The sequence below is a fragment of the Micropterus salmoides genome, unplaced genomic scaffold, assembly GCF_014851395.1.
Source record: "Micropterus salmoides isolate LMB-PRFRI ecotype aquatic unplaced genomic scaffold, ASM1485139v1 Ms_hic_scaffold_15, whole genome shotgun sequence".
NCBI lineage: Eukaryota > Metazoa > Chordata > Actinopteri > Centrarchiformes > Centrarchidae > Micropterus > Micropterus salmoides.
Window position 1 is genome coordinate 9626415 of NW_024040596.1, and position 18070 is coordinate 9644484.

The 18070-nt window shown below is 39.9% G+C and overlaps 1 protein-coding gene across 2 annotated transcripts in view; it reads right to left on the reverse strand.

Moving 5' to 3' along the window:
- LOC119903932 (ephrin type-A receptor 6-like) overlaps window positions 1-17520 on the reverse strand; it is a 189507-nt gene extending 171987 nt beyond the window's left edge. Inside the window, exons 1-2 of one of the 2 annotated variants that reach the window (XM_038720243.1) lie at window positions 16709-17520; window positions 5874-5938 (exon numbers count right to left, since the gene is read on the reverse strand). In XM_038720243.1, coding sequence (XP_038576171.1) covers window positions 5874-5938; window positions 16709-16805 — 162 coding nt within the window. In that variant the 5' untranslated portion in view covers window positions 16806-17520. The remainder of the gene's footprint in view (window positions 1-5873; window positions 5939-16708) is intronic. The other variant, XM_038720244.1, reaches the window with a different exon arrangement.
- Window positions 17521-18070: the final 550 nt, after the last annotated feature.

The window sequence follows — 18070 nt, forward strand, 5'->3', positions numbered from 1 at the left end:
CTGACATGGCCTCGTATCTTACCCGTCTGTGGATGTCAAAGCGACAGCTGTGACTATCAAAGGATAGTCGGTGTTGCTGTTACTTATTTCCAATATTGTCACCACCCTTCATGAAAAGACAAAAACAATGCCAAACTTCCCCAGTCTGTCAGTCCCAAGTCCATTTGTTTCTGCTACAGTGCCCTTAAACAATTTTGGAAGAATAACTTAACGAGGTTGATATATCTTTATCATCTGTGACATAGTGCTGTGACGTAGTGTTGTCTACTGAAAATACATGAGTCGCATCGTTGCTCAGGATGACATGTTCCTTCATTACAACATAAACGAGCACTGTTGTTTATTTTGAGTCAGTACCACATACATGCAGCTTATACAGAATGTGTAACTCCGCTGCTGAAAATAATGCTAAAAAAAATACATCCTTTACTCCATTTACTCCCCACTGTTTAATGAGGAAATGTACAAACAACAATTGCAGCATGAAATACTTATCACTTCAAGTGTGAATCAATGCGTTACTTACGCTTGATCAACTACTTCACTCACTACTTACTCACTATTTCATATTACATTTCAGGGCTTTATGGCAACCGTACCAATGTAAACCCTGCTACTGCTGAATGACTGAAGCTAAGTAGGTTTGGTCTTGGCCAGTGCCTGGATGGGAGACCTCCTGGGAAAACCAAGTTGCTGCTGGAAGAGGTGTTGGAGGGACAGTAGGGTACAGTCTTCCCTCTGGTCCTAATAATAAGACCCCAGTGCAGCGATGGGGATGCTGTGCTATAGGAGCTATTGTACTTCGGATGAGACGTTAAACCGTGGACCTGACTCATTGTGGTCAAAAATCACCCAACTGGGTGCTACACTTTGGCGATGGTTGAGGTGAGTCCCCCTCACTTCACTGTGAAGTGCTTTGAGTTTCCATGATAAAGTGCTTTATAAATGTAATGAATTATTATAATCATCTCATGTGGGTAAGACACACTTCATAGTACCTCTTATTAGAGGCTTGTTATCAGCAGTGGTGGACAAATAAAGGACACGTAAATATTTAAAAGCCATTAAAATAACCTTTTTGGAACACATTGCACTGAAACTGCTGTTGTGTTTGAGACTTTTTCATTCAGAATGCAATAACAACCTGCATCATATCCATATCACTGGTGACAGTGATGACACAGTGTAATAAATATAATAGAAAAAAGCTAAATTTAATCTTCACCACCTCGCCTCTTCACAAACACACATGCATTTACACACCCACTCTGAGACAAATGTCTTGCTCTGAGCTGAACACTTGTGAGGTACCGCGGTTGCACAGCCAATATTTGACCGAGCAGTGTTCCAGGCAACCGATGTGCCGGCGTTGTGTTCCCCGCTTACATAACGCTGTGTTTACACGCCCCCGGTAGATCTGACTTATTGGCTGCTTGGGATCTCTGATAATAGATAAAAATAGGATTATTCCCTCTGTTTATGATGGACAACCATCATTCTTTGTCATCCACCTGCCTATGCTCAGTTTCCATTATAATGTCAATGAGTGAAAACAAAAGGCAACATTAGGCATTCTTAATCCCTTAAAGCTGTTTCATGTAATTTAATAAATAAGATGCTCTTCTCCCTGCCCCTCCCCACGCCCCCACCCACACCAACCCCCACCTCACCACTGGGAAATGACTCATGCATATTTCAGCAGTGTGTCTGCCCATTCTGAGTGGAGCTTATCATGGCTGCATGCAGACGCCAAATCAACACTCTTTTCCTTCTCCTCTTTCTGTCTCTTTCTCATTCACCCCTCTGACGCCCTGTTCTTCATCACTATTCAGCATTTCAGAACATGGACAGAAAGACTGAGAACGGAGACATCTCGCACATCTTTGCCTCATAAAAACAACCTCTCAAACGTCCACTGAAGCATCTGCTTGCTGCTGGCATTCTCAAACACACAATTATTAACTTCTACTGGAGAGAAAAGTTTGCAGAATCAAAGTCCTTGAAAGACATGGTATAGGATCAATTGCTGTTCAATATGCACAATTCTAATGAATAAAGCCTTTGAGGGTGAATGTGTTTTCCAGCTCTGAGGATATTCCCACATTCAGTCAAGTCATTAACAAACATAACAACAGTCCTCCTTGCATGGTTTATCCTTGCGGGACAATTGAAATAGGTCTATTTACTTTCCAAGCAGCGCAGGTATAAAATAATCAAAGGGCACCTTGCACTGAAGGCTGGGCATGACCAAGACATATGATTGTGTTTACAGTGTGTAAACATCTGTTTACAGCTTTCCAGTGTGCTGGAGATGCCAAGGATGTGGACCTACAGGGAAATACATTCTAGTGATGTGGGAAACCAAGCAAAATAACTTAATTGATTGGAACGTCTCAGTCGTTCCCCGTAATTTTCACTTTAATGAAAACTATTCCCAGGCAACTCTGATAATCACACATAAGTGTGCCCATAGCAGGGAATTCACAGTCAAGCATTGCTAATGAACTCTTACTACCCAGACAGACAGCTAAATCTTACTTATAACTTTACCATAACCAGAGATGAGCACAAGAAGGCAAAGAGAAGCAAATATGTAGCTTTAGTCTACATGTGTTGAGTAAAATTACAAATTTGCTTCGCTAGTGTCATAAGGAAGAGGAGGAAGGAGGGCTTGAAAGAGGGCGTGAAGTGAGACAAGTAGGTTAGTTATTGTAGTCCTCTGATTTGGCCAGTTCATCAACACAGTCAGCAGGTGGAGCTGCAGTGGCTGTGATACACTGTTCATTGAGACATTAAGTTACTTTAAAACCCTTAGTGATTAATTTCCGCACTCCGATATCATTATTTGCAAATAAACGTCCTTAAATCCACTTAGAAATCCTACAAAAAGTGCTCCTTATAACCATAGACTGTACATGATAACTTAAAAACTAGCATAATCACGTTATTAAATTTATATCAAATTAAAATTCATCATATGAATCCAGTGACAGTTGTCTGTACACTTATGGGTACAGTGCAAACAGGAACTGCTAGTAGCTTATTCACCATATTTTTACTGATGCTAATTGCCAAAATGTAAACAAATACAGGTTATAAAATGTTGTATACTTCATCATCTTGCTCAAGGACACTTCAAAATTGTTGATTATAATGCAGAACGCCACAGTGTCCTGTGTTGTAATGCTGGCAGACCACCACTGTGTGCTTGTGGTTAACCTTCCTATTCTACAAAACCACTCACCTTCCTCTCTTTACAGGAGTTGTTTACTGGCTTTTGATAAAAACTCATCCATAAATATACACCTCAATTTCCACTTCACCTTCAATTTCATATCATACGACCAGCTATATTCCTGGCAAACTCATCATCGGGTAATCGTGTTGGAGCAGTTACTGCATATGAAATTATTTTAAGATGTGCATTGGGCAGCACTGACTGACAGCAGTTTATATCCAGAACTAGAAGCAGTGTGCAACTCTGATAGGCAGCTACATGTTGTACTGCTGTATCGGCCTGATACCAGGCTGTGTCTAATATGGTGGGGATTGACTTCCTCTTGCTGGCGCCCAGGTAGTGAGGGGGATTTAAACTATTTTACCTCCCCAGATCTTCACACCTTCCCTCAGGCCCTCTCACCTTGATGCCTTAAATATTAATGGTAAATCGGAGGATAGTGGATGAGTGGGGGTGGGGTGAGGGGGCTGACAGCTTAATCATGGAGGCAGCAGCCTCCCTCTCTCCTCTTCTTTAACGCTGCGGGCGGCTGTCACCACGACCTACATGATGTAATCACCTCCATAACCCTGATATGGGCCACTGAGGGCCTTGCGGGGAGAGATAGAGAGACAAGGAGGGGAGACCTTTGGGATCTTCTAGCAGAGGATCATTTAAAGTCAAAACCCACAGAGAGTATGTGTGATGTCGTAAAGGTAGTGGAGGGATGGAGAAGACACAGGATAGCTCCACAAAAAAATTTTTTTTAATACCACACAATTTACTGCCACAGCTTTCACACACTTGTCACACAACATCAGCAATACTAAAAGCTAGCTAAAGTATAGCAGTGATATTAACATAGAGTCAGTGATTACCTATGGGCCACAACTCAGCTCAGTTTTATTAACCTAAAGTTAGGCAGCAGCACAATTAACAAGGTTGCAGACATATAACATAAACATACAACAATTTACAATGGGATAAATAAATAGTAAGTTACAAGGTCATAAAATATCAAAATCTCAAATATTTACCACAAGTAATAAACAACAAAGATCATCCGAATAATTAATCATAATATCTACAGCCAAAATTGCCAGCCTCCATGTCATTTAAAAGTACTTTAAAAGCAGTGAAACCGGCTCCTGAAGATTCAGGACATTTTGCTGCTGATTCCAAGCACAGGGAGCCGTATACTTAAATGCCCTTTTTATTCTAATACATTTGAGAGAATCGGCACCATGGAATGCCATAGCGCATTAACTTCTGGCAATTTAAGCTGTAAGCATGGCTGTACGGATAGCAATCAACTAGATCACTTTAATACTGAAAGACAATTCTAAATAACATTTTTCTCCTCAACAGACATCAGAGACTTCAGCTTAGATGATATGTGTTAATAACTTTTTTCTTTGTGTAAAAAAAGTATTGTCACAAGAGATCACCACTGATAAGGCTTGACACAGATCAATGTTGCGACATCTAATTAAGTAAAGCGCTACTTGACATTTTAAAAGACGCTACATAAAAGAAGGTTAAACCCTCCAGGCATTTTCCTGAAAATAAACCACGGATGGGTAACCCTCATATGCTGTGAGAATGGGGAGTTAAACATGGCCAAACAAGGACTGAACACAGTCAGAGTGGCGTGGACACAGTGGAATAGCCTTTGCTTCTATCCTATAATTAGTCTCCAACTTGAATTGGGCTGTGCTGTTTTGTTAACAGGTACGGAGACAAGACCGGTACAATGGGGGTGAACAAAGAGGTGAAAGTCGGGCAATTCTGTCTTTGATGTTCCGCATATAACAGGAAGACATCATCACTCCTTCAGGTATTCTGACAGTGCAGAGAGAGAAGGGTTTTGATGCAACAAGAAGGTTGCGATCTGAAGATGTTACAGTTTGTTCTCAGCACATCTTTATTTCATGATGCCAATACCTTCAGTTTGGCACTCACTGCTGTTTCCAAAGTTTCAATTTTCAGCAGGACAAGATACTGCTGGGGAGCTGGAGGCACTCGCTGCCAGACCAAAATGGGTATACCCCTTTGGGGTAGCTGACTGACAAAAAGACTAAGGTACAGTACATGCAGTTGTTGTTTCTCTGGTAACTGAGAGGCAACCAGAGGTGAAATGGAGACTTGAACAAAAGTTTTTTGCAGTACGAATGTTTTTTCAGCTCAGCTTTTCCGTGCTTTCCTGAAGATGACATACTTGTCGTACTTATGATGGTGGTTTTGTCATCTCAACAATTTATAATTAATATGTAGAAAAATATAGTAAAAATATTGGTATTAAATGCCGTTAGCTATGTAAGAACGGGCTGTAGTGATCTGCTTTCTTTTGGCTGGCATTTACTTGCCAAAGTGACACAAACAGGTGAGGAATTAATAGGGGAAGACTGAATAGCTAAGGGAGGCTGCCTTCCTTGGCTCATCTTCTGCCTCAAAGTTGCAGTATTTCCCATGTACACAGAGGGGTCTGAACAAAAATAAGGATGTGAATATGAAACAGGTCACTGCTACCTATTCTGACATCTTAAAATCAATCTAATTGATCTCAGTGATGCAGCTATGGCCGTGCATTTTGAGCAGAGCACACTGGACAGTAAGACTGAAGGCAAAACATCGGGAGCAGTGTTTCTCTCCTTACCCCATTTATAGGATATGTCTTCCATCCAAGCTCTCCAAGCACAGACGTCGTATCCAGCAGCACAACTGAAATGGGAAAAGGAGGAGAGGGGAAAAAAACCCACCATTAACAATCTGTCAACACACAAAAAGTCCTATTTTCACACTGGAAATTGAAATATCAGTCATAAACGTGTTCATTTAGACATTTTTTATATTAACAGAAATGAGTTTCTCGAATGAATATTTATGAGTGTGGCAGCGTATACAGTGGAAGCAACATTTTTGCCACTTGCAACACAATTTGGGGTCTGATGGATTGCAGTCAGATTGCTGTCAACAGTCCATTCCCTCCCCTGCCATCCCTTTCTCTCATCCACAGCTTTACTTCAATCTCACTCACAACAATATGGTTTTCTTTCTGCCCATGACTGAAACTGTTCATAAGATATAGTCAGGGATAGATCTGTCCTCAACCCTTCCTATGTCATGAAAATTCGTTTTATTATGCCAAATATTAATTAATAGCCTGGTATAGTTTTATGTAAAATTAGAGCTTTAGTTTGGTTATTAATCTTGGTACAGTGTAATAATATCATTGTCAGTTGGTTCCAACCGTCCAGGTTGTGTTTAAAAAACAAAGCAATTTTACCTTGGTAAATATTGCAATCCTTGACAATATTTTGTCTTGCTCTCAAGGACAGTAGATTTAATAATTCAGGAGAACCGTCTCTCTCAGCGAAAAGTCATTTACAGTGAAAAGGAGCAGATATGCTGTCCTGAATTTACCTTCAGTGTGATGCCATCATAGCACCACTAAATAAAAAAAAAGTTTGTATGTACACGTGTGACAACATTAGGGAATAGACACAGAACCTGCTGCATTTTCAAAATCCATAAATATTACATGGAGCCCTTCTAGTCACCTTGTCAAACGCACAGAATGGGTGACAATACAGTTATGTCCTAATTATGTGTGGAATCACTGCATCACGGAGTAGGTATAGGAAAACATTTGGCATTCAGGGAGAGAGTGAAAGCTGGTAGAAAAGCAGCAACACTAGACCCAAGAGGCTTGCTTAAAGCCAGCCATTTCTCTCACATGATATGAGTCATCATTGTTGAATCTCATCATCAGTTGCCAAAAATGTCATCTTTAAACGTGTCCTTGAGCAGCCATTGACTTGGATCTCAAATATTAAGCTGTGAATCACACATGATTAATACTGACACTGATTTCTGACAAATCATGGTGTATTCTTCTACTTGGATAACGACTGAGTTTTTAAGTGTCAGTCAGTCATGAATGTCCACTTAGAGCTCTGTAAGTGGTCCTTGGGGGTGGTCATTATCCCAACACAAATCTCTGTCAGTGACAATATTCCTGAATAAATTTACATTATCATAATTGCTCTGGGATAGCTACTTATTACAACTGAATGTACAAGAAGAGGTAGTAGTTTCACTGATGTTATATTATCTTATATTATCATCTGCAAATTACAATGTCAAGGCAAAAGAAGAGTGATATTTATATCTATGAATCTGACAAGACCAAGGCATGCAGAAAGATAGAAAGGACATTTTTGAATCTGTCTGTTATGAGCCAGTAAACGTCTGATGGAGTCTGGTTGACAGGGATTGTCCAAGCATCTGCTCACTGAGGTTTTCATTGTGCATGCCTGTATGTGTCTGTCATACACAACTAAATGCTCCCCGACTTTCACTCATCTCCCAGAGAGCTGGTTTAGGACACACTGTGGTGACACAATGTAACACCTGTTTAGGATCGAGGTAAAAGACTTAAAAAAACATCCGGGAACGGGGACCCCTTGTTGTCACAGTCAACAGATACAACACAGATGAAACATACAGGTTGATGCTCACACTGCCAGAGTGGTTATTTAGCAAACAAATGCATACAAAAACTATGAAAAAGGAAAGTCCTTCCTTATTGTGTGACCTTGTGTGTCTGTAGGACTGAGGTGCTCTACAACAAACATGGTAACTTTTAAACATAATAATTGTTCGATGATGTACAAATTAATACAAAAAAGGAGCAATTGTTGAATTTCATTATAATTTTTAAATCCATAAACAATATCCAAATTAAGGAAGCAAGCAGTTTTAATTTACTTTTTGGCCAATGGGGGCAGCAGAACAAGCTGTATACACAACATTGAAATAGGTGCATTCGAGATGACTGCAGCTGACTTTCACCGACTTGATAGTCTAACGTGAGCTGCAGGCAACTGCAGTGGTGGGGTATAAAGATTGTGCCGTCAAGTTGGACACATTCTACTTGCGTAAGCTTACTGTGAGCTTAGACCAATGATTGAATGGAAAGTTGGATTAGCCAAAAGGTGGTTCCAACTTTGTGCAGCCGGTGCAACTGCGGTCGCTGGACTCAGTGACTGCAGCAGCCTTGCTCCCGTGAGGTTTTGATGTCATGTGACATGATGACGTTTTGCAGCGCCAGCGAAAGAAATAAGCATGCCTTATGTTAAGACCAGCATGCATCACATTATGCCGGCTCAGCGCAGCGCTGAATGAAGTCAAACGCACCGTTCATCACCTTTTTACTTTTTATTTGTTAGCAAACATGGAGCAACATTGGCATTCATTTGGAGTTGTGTTTGTGGATCTTTAGCTGCCAAATGCTGCACTGTGTTCACCTGCTACTCACCAAAACTGCTTATCTGCCGTTTGGTGCTGAACAGGTAATGTAAAGTTTGTTTATCAGAGCTTTTTTACTGAAAACTGCTGGAAACGGGTTGATGAGAGAGGTGAGAGTAAAACAAAACAGTGACCAAAAACAAAAAACAATGAGTTGCACAATGCTTAAATGTTCTGAATAGCTAAGCGGACCTGCTGAGTTGGGTGATAAATATCTGTAAGCATCGCAGGGACGCATTTCATGTTACACATAGTCTTTTGAGCCATTGTTGAAATTGATCATTGCAGTTTTAATTAGATTTACTGCAGTATTTTTACCTCTCTTTTTCATTTAGGTCATTTTATGTATCTGTGAATATCAGTTTCTATATATATATATATATATATATATAGATATATATATATAGATATAGATATGTTTGTCTAAACCTAAATGTTAAATCCTTATTTTACTACTTAAACACGCACTCTTTCTGCACTTTGGTCTCATTGCCTCACCCACCAAAACTATTTGCATATGAAAGGAGAGGTAAAAGCAATGAGCTGCTGAGGACATGTTAATGGAGTGGGAACTCCTAGTGTGCCAGAGATTGTATTGTAAAACATAATGGCTATGTGTGCTTCCTGAGACCTGGATTACAAGTGAGGTTTTTAAGGAGAGAGAAGTGTTTTTCCCAAAAATTTCAAGGTAGCATTATAGAAATGTCATCTTAAAACATCCATATGCTGTACATGAGTGATAGCTGGGGATTAGTAAAATCATATTCATTAGGCAAAAAGGGATGACAGAGAAAGAGACATACTCTGCAGCAAGAGAAGAGAGACTGAGACAAGGTTACATTGACTGTTTGACAGTTTACTAGTTGTGTCCAATATGCATTAAGATAAACACCACTATGTTTTAATTAAGGTTTCTGATAAATGTTGTTATTTTATGATATTTAGTGGATAAAATTTGTCAGGATTTCCTAATTCCAATTTTATTACTTTTAGGGTCAACCTCTAAAAACACATTTAGACAATCATGGTGGGACAAAAGTGCACTGAATGCCACAGATGGAACCCTGAGTGAGTAAATTACCTGTGAACACCAACATTGCTGTGAACCTTGTACATAAGTAGGGCCAACATTTTGCGTTGAGAAAATTGGAGTGGTACTTTTCTCTTTGTTGGACCATAGTGGTATCATGGCTCATGGTACCTACTCAGTTGTTTGGTTTATTCCAGACAAAATTAAAAAATAAGTACATCAAAGATGAATACCAGACGATTATTTCACACTAAAGCGTTTTAGAACAGCAAATACAAAGCATTTAATAAATCCTGTTATGTTACATCAATCAGAGTTAAATTAGAGAAAATGGACATTGATTTGTATGAAAATGTAGCAGATTGTTTTATTGATTGATCATTCTGTCCGACACAGCAAGAGAAGGCTTCGTGCTGATCCTTTCATACTTTTCATCCAATCCTGTGCTCTCTGCTCTGTTAGCTTAATTTAATATTTCCTCCATGTTGGCCGGTTTTGAATCAGTTCCAGTGTCTCTGTGTGACTTTTTATGCCCACCAATGCTCATTCTGTGCCTTGTTAGTGCCAGTTCCAGGCTGGAGAACTAGCTGGTAATGCCAGTGGTGTTAATGGACACCATTAGACTACTGTGAGCAGGTAAGCAGCACAGTCTCTGGAGAATAGCCTAATTACAGAGAGTTGGCTGAACCGTTCACTTTGGTTTCACACTTCACTTTGGCATAAATAAAGAACAGCTGATGTGCATTAGGCAGCAGTGTGGAAAGGTATCCAGCAGAGAACATTGTTCTGTTGGGGGGAAGAAAACTTGTGTTGTAACTTTATAAAATCTCAGATTAATAGTCTGGATGGAGAGGTTTATTAGAGACAGCCATTGCAAAACTTGTACAAAGCACCATAGTGTATTTAGAAGTGTGACAGTACAGAGGTTGTGCTTGATTTGTGCAAAAGACAAAATGTGCTTTGAAATGAAACACATCTAGTGTGCTGGCACTGATTTAAACGGACATTACAGCAGTAAAGGTTTTCTTTTAGTTTTTTTTTTTTTTTTTTTTAATTACAGATATACAAGCTTCTATAATACAAAATGCGGTTACAGTAGTGTGTATGTACGTATGTGAGTTAATGTTGCATGTTAGTACATGTTTGCATGTGTGTGCAGTTTTACCTGAGTATGAATGTCTACTGAGCCACGTACATGCCGGTATATACTAAAAGTGCCTGTGTGCACATATCCATCCTTTCTCTCTCTCTCTCTCTCCATAGAGTTATCTTTTAGCGGGGCACCCACAGACCCTGCCTGGAGCTGAGGGTCCTTGGGGACTTCCACTGGTTAGATATAAATAGAACATGAGCAGGCCAGCTCATAAATATATGGAGCTCCAGTAGAATGATGACATCTTCTGTCTGGCCTACAGCCCTCGCAGGCCACACAAACACCTCAAAATAACTATAGCTCTAACAACGGACCCAAAGGCAGTCTCATTCAGCATTACTTCATTAAAATAGAATTAGGAGCAAAAATTATGTTTCTTCAGTTTTTGGTTAGGGTAATGGGTCTACATAGGACTATCCCGAATCAAATCATTGTCTGATTTGTGGAAATATAAAAAGTGGCATGAATTAAGAACCAAGTGTGACTCTTGAAACACTCATCATTGTAGCTGATTTGGTACATTATATGGGTTTTTAGAGCACCATAAAGGTTACATTGGAGATATTAGCAACACACTGGTTCCTGTTGTGGTGAAAGATTAATGAGACCTTTTTGTATGTTTTCTTTCCCCCCCAAAGACTGCTGTGGTTCAAAAAGTAAAGCAAACTTTACTTACAAACAAAACATTTCTATTTTCAGCTTCCCTACATACCCAATTCAGCAAACAGCAAATCTTGTTAAAAGACAAACAACAGCATTTGATGAACAGAGACTTGTGAAAATTGATTTAGTTGAGTATTTCAGTGAGAATCGCATATTGTTATTTAGTGGTGTAAACAAAGTCCTGGGCTCTCAACAGATGAGATGATATCCTGTGAAATGGAAAACTATCCATAGCAGAGGCAAACTGACAGGCATGAAAGGATTTTCAATGCATCTCAACACTCCACCAAGATCAAACATTCAACGACATGATAAATGGCAGCAGAGCAAATCTTCGAATGTGGTTGATTAGATCTGATATAGGCTATAAGAGTTTTTAAATGAGAGATTAGTGAAGGGAATTCTTGATAATAAGAGTTGAAGGGATTTAGCCATACATACTCGTTCAAGTACTGTTGCTACAATGTTAAGTGTAAGGGGTTCTGGCCACATCTCAATCAGGAATCTAACAGCAGGTGTTTTCAATTAGCTTTCAAAGGCAAACCACCTGCAGTGACATCACTGATTAGGTTGCAGCTAGAAGTGCCCACAGAGTTAAACAGCAGTGCTCTATGAGAGAAGATTTATTTATTTTTCAAGATTTACACGCAATATACAAATCTCTTTTGCCACTTATCTCATTCACTAAAACTCTTATTTGCAGATACTGCACAACATTACTAACCATTTTCCAAAGCAAGTCATACGTTGGTATAATGATACCATCCTGCATTGTCGGAAATCACAACAATCTCTGTCTTTTTGTCTTTTTTCCCTTGGAAGTTATATTTTTATCATGTGGTATTTTAACAAACTGCAACTGTCATTAGTGTTGGATTCATTTACTTCAAGGCCCTGCACAGCAACACAGGTGTTTTCACTTATTTTGGCTAATGAGACCTCAGCAATGCTAAGAATTATGTGGGGTTGAACCAATAAGGATGATAAAGGGTTAAAGTCAGGCAGAACAAAGCTAAAAAGATCATGGGGAACATGTCAATCAAGTTCAGTACGCACGTCCACACAGTCCTTAGAAGAGGTCTAATTAGGCAAAACAAATGAAATCACCAGTGTGGGTGTACCCACAGTGTGTAGGGCCCTTAACTCAAACAAGTTTGAGATGTGCGAATTTGATTGAAATAACATGGAAAGCCTTGATAATATCAGCCTGAAACCTTGAGTATGTTCTGCATAATGGTGACTAAATAATACATTTAGTATAAGTATACACAACATGTTGTTAATTGGCAAGAAATGCAACACTACCAGCATGGTCCAAGCTAATTCTAAACTACTAAAACTTAGACATACCCGCTTTTATTTGCTAAAATCACTAAATTGACCCTGCCTATATTTGGGACAGGCGTCCATATGGGACAGACCTTTAATTCTTTTTGCACAAAACTTAAACTACTAAGAAACAGTTTATTTATTTCAAACAGAATAATACTTATGTAAAAATGATCAAATAATATCAAATACACGTCATTCATTTGATCTAGGTCGGACAGATGGCTTATGTGCTTTTATTTTGAAGGCAGCAACCTAATGAAAACAACAACAGGGTGCAGGATGACAGAAGTGTGAAAGAAGTTAGCAGACAGAGAGCGATGGACTCCACATGACAGGATTCACAACTTGAATAAATTTTTCTGAAAAGCTGTTTTGATTCTTTTGATCGGTGGACTCTTACAGACTAAAGGAATATAAATAATCAAGGAATGGACACATTCGGACTTAACGAGCAGACTTAACAAGCACTTCAAAGTTAACGTGAGTCAGCACTTTTTTCCCCTTTTCCTCTTGTAGCCATGCAGGTTACACTGGTAAATCTAGAAGAATTAGACTTTGGGTCTTGTTGTTTCCGTTAAATTAACTTAACAGTGCTATTGTGGAGAATCTAACCGATCTAACAATGTTCAGCATGTCCGTATTGACATATTGATCATACGAGCAGCTTAGAAGCAGCTAAAGCGGGCGACCCTGCAGGATTTAAGAGGTTTTATACATCCAAAGAACTTCTATAAAAACCAGACCAGGCGTTTAATTGAGGCGTTTATAAAATGTGTTCCCACACCAGGCCATTAAAGGAGGTAGGCGGCTATTTGGGACTCGGCTATTAATTGAAGTTTTACGGTATTAGCATGACCATTCATAACTTTGATAGGAGCTTTTTTCCTCAAGAGCAAAGTATGAAGTGCATCTTGTTCACCAGGTCAGGTTCACTACAGCTCAACAATTGTTATTTTAAAATGGGAATAACTGAAGAAGCAGAGACAAAATGAATAGTCTCCAGCCTGGATTCATCTCAGTCTCTCTAGGTCGGGAACCTTTGTGGAAAGACCTTTTATTACATGTAGCAGCATGTGTTCCACTTAACAGTAATAAAGTAGAAACTGAGATAACCTTCACATTGATAAAATTACATTTTACAGACCTAACATAACCTACCAGTACATTTATCACTGTGTACATACATAAAGAAAATGCATCCCCAGAGTTGAAAATAACACTGAAGTAGAATAAACCAGAATAAGCCCAAACGCATGAATACTGAAACTGATTGTGAATATGCACAATGTGCTTTCTCGTGTACTAAGACTTCACATCTACACATCGTCACACAAACACACACTGCGGCTTGTGAGTGAAAGGTGCAGAGTTAACATTTTCATGGCTGCTCTTGGTTGGCTGATTGATTTTTCTTGACAGCACACTGCTGGTGAATATCTCCTTCATCTGCAGCAGTGATGGTGATCTCAGTGCTCTGCAGGTGGCACCAGTATGAGCAAAAGCTTTCATCAGATATCCACATAAATCAATGCAAAGAGTTATTATTTTGATGATGATTTCATAGCTAGATCCTTTTGAGTCTTGAAATCTGAAACTGTAAGCAGCCCGAGCAATGGCTTTATTCCATCTGTTGCTGACTGGCTTCAAACTTTCAAAGATCCAGCAGGATCTCAGTGAGAAACATCTGACCAACAAAAATAACATTCACATGTGGCGCTTTCATTTGACTCAATCTGAACAATGTCAGAAGTGTGGAACAAAGACATCATCGCCCAACTTACTGGAAATGAGCAATCTTCTACTCTACTCAGGAAATTTCTACAAGGGCTCAAGCAATCCGGTTAGTAAATGAGATTTTTTTAAATTTTTAATAAAAAAAGCTGCTGCCGACTTCACAAAGGAGGAAAATGGGGTTAAAAAATGAATAAAAGTAAAGATTATGGGAAGAGATCTATTGATGCGGAAAACGGGCTTGTTCAAACTTGGCAGTGAGTGAGTAGAGCTTTGTTAATAACTGTCTGCAATCCCAGATGGGTTGATGTGAGGGATTGTCTGATATGTTGCTGTGAGAGGAGGCACACAGGCGAAAAGCAAAAGGTGATTGGTTTTTATTGTTCTCCTAACAGCTTGACATCTCGCCCAATTTTGTTTGTGCAATCCCCAATCTTTGGAGTACTGTCTGTGTTCAAAAGCATCAAACTACACTAAAACGCCTCCATGTTATGGAGTTGGGTTTGTCCCCAGCCTACCTACATAACACAGCATGGACTGTAGCTGAGCAGGAAAAATAATGTTTACTTGTTTTCTTCATGAGGTGGCGGGATCTCAACGTGAATTGGGACAGACACTTGCATTCACGCCCCTGTGCAGTTTATGGCCTCCTCACTAACCATGTAAACCCAACAACAAATTGCCGCTAACAATCAGGATTGTGAAGCCGCTGATTTTGAAATTAATTTGGCAAATACAAAAGCGATACCTCGAGACACCAACATGATGTGGCAAGAGGAGAAACATTCATGCCTCAGCACCTAACGAGACACGTTTCTTTGTCATCTCAGTTATCAGTTTTTTTCTTTCTGAGCTGCACCGCCCTGTGGTGGATAACGAATGCAATTGTGCCCGTTGAGGTCCCAGACCAGTCAATATGAGAGACTAAAGTACAATAGAAAGCAGACATCAGTTCAATCATTCAATCTGTGGCAGAGAAAAACACAGAGTGAGGCTGTTATGTAGCAGCTGTCTAGGAGAACAGGGAGTAGCATCGGTCTTATTGAACTGAGAGAACAATAAAATATAACCTGGGGGGCAGATCCCGCTGTGTTCCACACAATCAATAAGACTATTTTAAACCTCACTGATGCTGCAGCTGTGCAAGTGCACACGTGGAGCCACGGTGGAACACGCGCGCGCACACACACACACAAGCGTGCGACCGTACCCGTAGACATGCACACTCACAGATCATATAAAAACACAGGTGGACTGTGAGCTTAATGTGATAAAAGCGCACATGAAGTAGAGCTGCCCTGTGTATATAATGACACTCTCTCCAGAAGCACAAGACAGGTGTGTGGTCATGTGCATTACATAAAGTGTAGTACATACTCTCGCTGAATAAATTGTTCTTCAGCAGCTCCGAACCTTTTACTGTATGGGTCTAAAATGTACTGCAACACCCACAGCACAAAGCAGACACACGGACACACACACATTCTCACTCACACATTCTCACTCACCCACTTAATGATTCAATCTGTGGCCGCTCTACTGTCGTCTGTGTGTGTGTGTGTGTGTGTGTGTGTGTGTGTGTGTGTGTGTGTGTGTGTGTGTGTGTGTGTTAATACAAAATGTGTAATTAAAGCAGCATCAGGGTTGTCACTTCAGCAGGTGATTCAATAAAAACTCAATTTAATTTTATTTTCTGATTCAGTGTTTGGATAGAATCTGAGCTGAAGCAATCCATTGAACTCCACTGTGAAAATAAAACAAACTTCTGGAATATGGATTCTGTTATGGTGCATTTCTGTGCAAACAGAATGCCTAATTCAAGGGTTTTGAGATCACTATAAGGACATGTACATAAATGGGTTAACAGAAATATACAGCTATTTTAATCAAATCAGTTTTTTCCCATTTCCTTCAACACCTTTTTATTTCCCAAATAAAACAAAGATGATTGCTTAGACAAAAGCAAAAAAGTGATGTCTGACACTTCAAACCTTTTTGCGCACCACATGCATGAATGTCCATAGTGAATGACCTTTTCTCAGCGATGATTTGCTCTAAATGCCAGAGTGTCTTCAGTTAATCGGGTTTAATTACATGTGTGGAGTCTGTTACTTCATTGGCTCTTACAGTAGTAATAATAGTGCGGTATGAATCCTAAACACTGTCCACAGTGAAAATGTTTGATATAAGGAAATAAAATAGAAAAGCATTGCAAGAGTAAATCAATTGTCAGCATACAGGCTAAAGAGATTCAGTGCATCATTAAACTTACCTTGGTTGCAATGGCTGACGCGAGTGAGGACAATTCCAAGAAAGAGTGAAACGAGGAAAAATCGGTTTCCAAAACTCATGTCTCCTGCAACATCCATCACCCGGCTTTATCTGAGAACTTCTGGCCGAGCTGTAATGTGGTCAGAGACGCGCGGCTGGATCCTCAACAAGCACTGTTCCACTGGTCTTGGTCCTTACATTTGGTCCGGGTTGGCGAGAACTGCCGGGTGACGGAGCACGAGGAGATCCATCCCGAACTTGGAAGCGGCGATGGAACGGAGAGATTTTGGATAAAGTCGCAAAAATATCTAAATTGAAATCAAATTTTCAGCCAAGGTGAGAAACACCTAGATCCTAAAAACTTTGAAGGTTTCTCGCGTACTTCAGTCGCCGACCTTGCATTGTTTCAAAGATATACTAACATGTCCTAATAAATCTAGTGCGTGTCCATAGCGCACAGAGTCGTGACAGACTTTAGAAATCCTGTTGTTGGCACGGCAGTGTGCCTCGGACTACCAGGACGGTCCGTTGCAGCGGCGAAATGGGAGACGGTGAACAGAGAAACGACTGGGATGCAGCAGGGGAACAACTGAAGCGGCGGCTACGCTGGGAGACTGTGCGCATCTGTACAGGATGCTCAGCACTAGAGGGGGTTAGCTGACAAGGCAATGGCGTGTGCGTGTGTGTGTGTGTGTGTGTGTTATCTCACTGGTTCAAGTGCAGGGCTTCCCACATTTTCCCACAAGGACCTCAATATGGTAAAATAGACGTGTGTCATATGATTTTGACCTGATGAACTCCATCTGAAAAAAACCCCATACATTCTTTTTGTACCTGTCTTGTACATGGTTTGGTGAATTAAATAACTGTTCTCCCTTTGAAAACAATGAGCAAATAAACTTTAAAAAAGAGATTAGTGAAAAGATGCATTCACTCACTTAATTTTGACCCATATCTTGAGTGTGTCTATTGTAATACAACTGAATCAATTAGACGATTTTATGTGGATCTACAGTATCACGTTGTGGCCTATAATGATACTTTCAGCCTCTTTCACCAGCAGTTGAAGGGGGAATACTCCATGAGATGATTAATAATAAAGGAGATAAGTAAAGATGGACAGTAGACAGGCTGTGGCAATGATTTCATCTGGAGACAAATTATGGGGCTGCCCCATAGAAAGTGAATAATGATATAAATAAATACAAACTTAATTTTTTCAAGAGGCAGCATGGTTATTTATTGGGGTATGGCATTCTTTTCATTTACAGCTGGATGTCCTGCAACAAATAAACTATATTAAATGAGTCAATTCAGTGTAAATTGTGCAACTCAAATTGCATTATCTGACAAATCCCTCGCT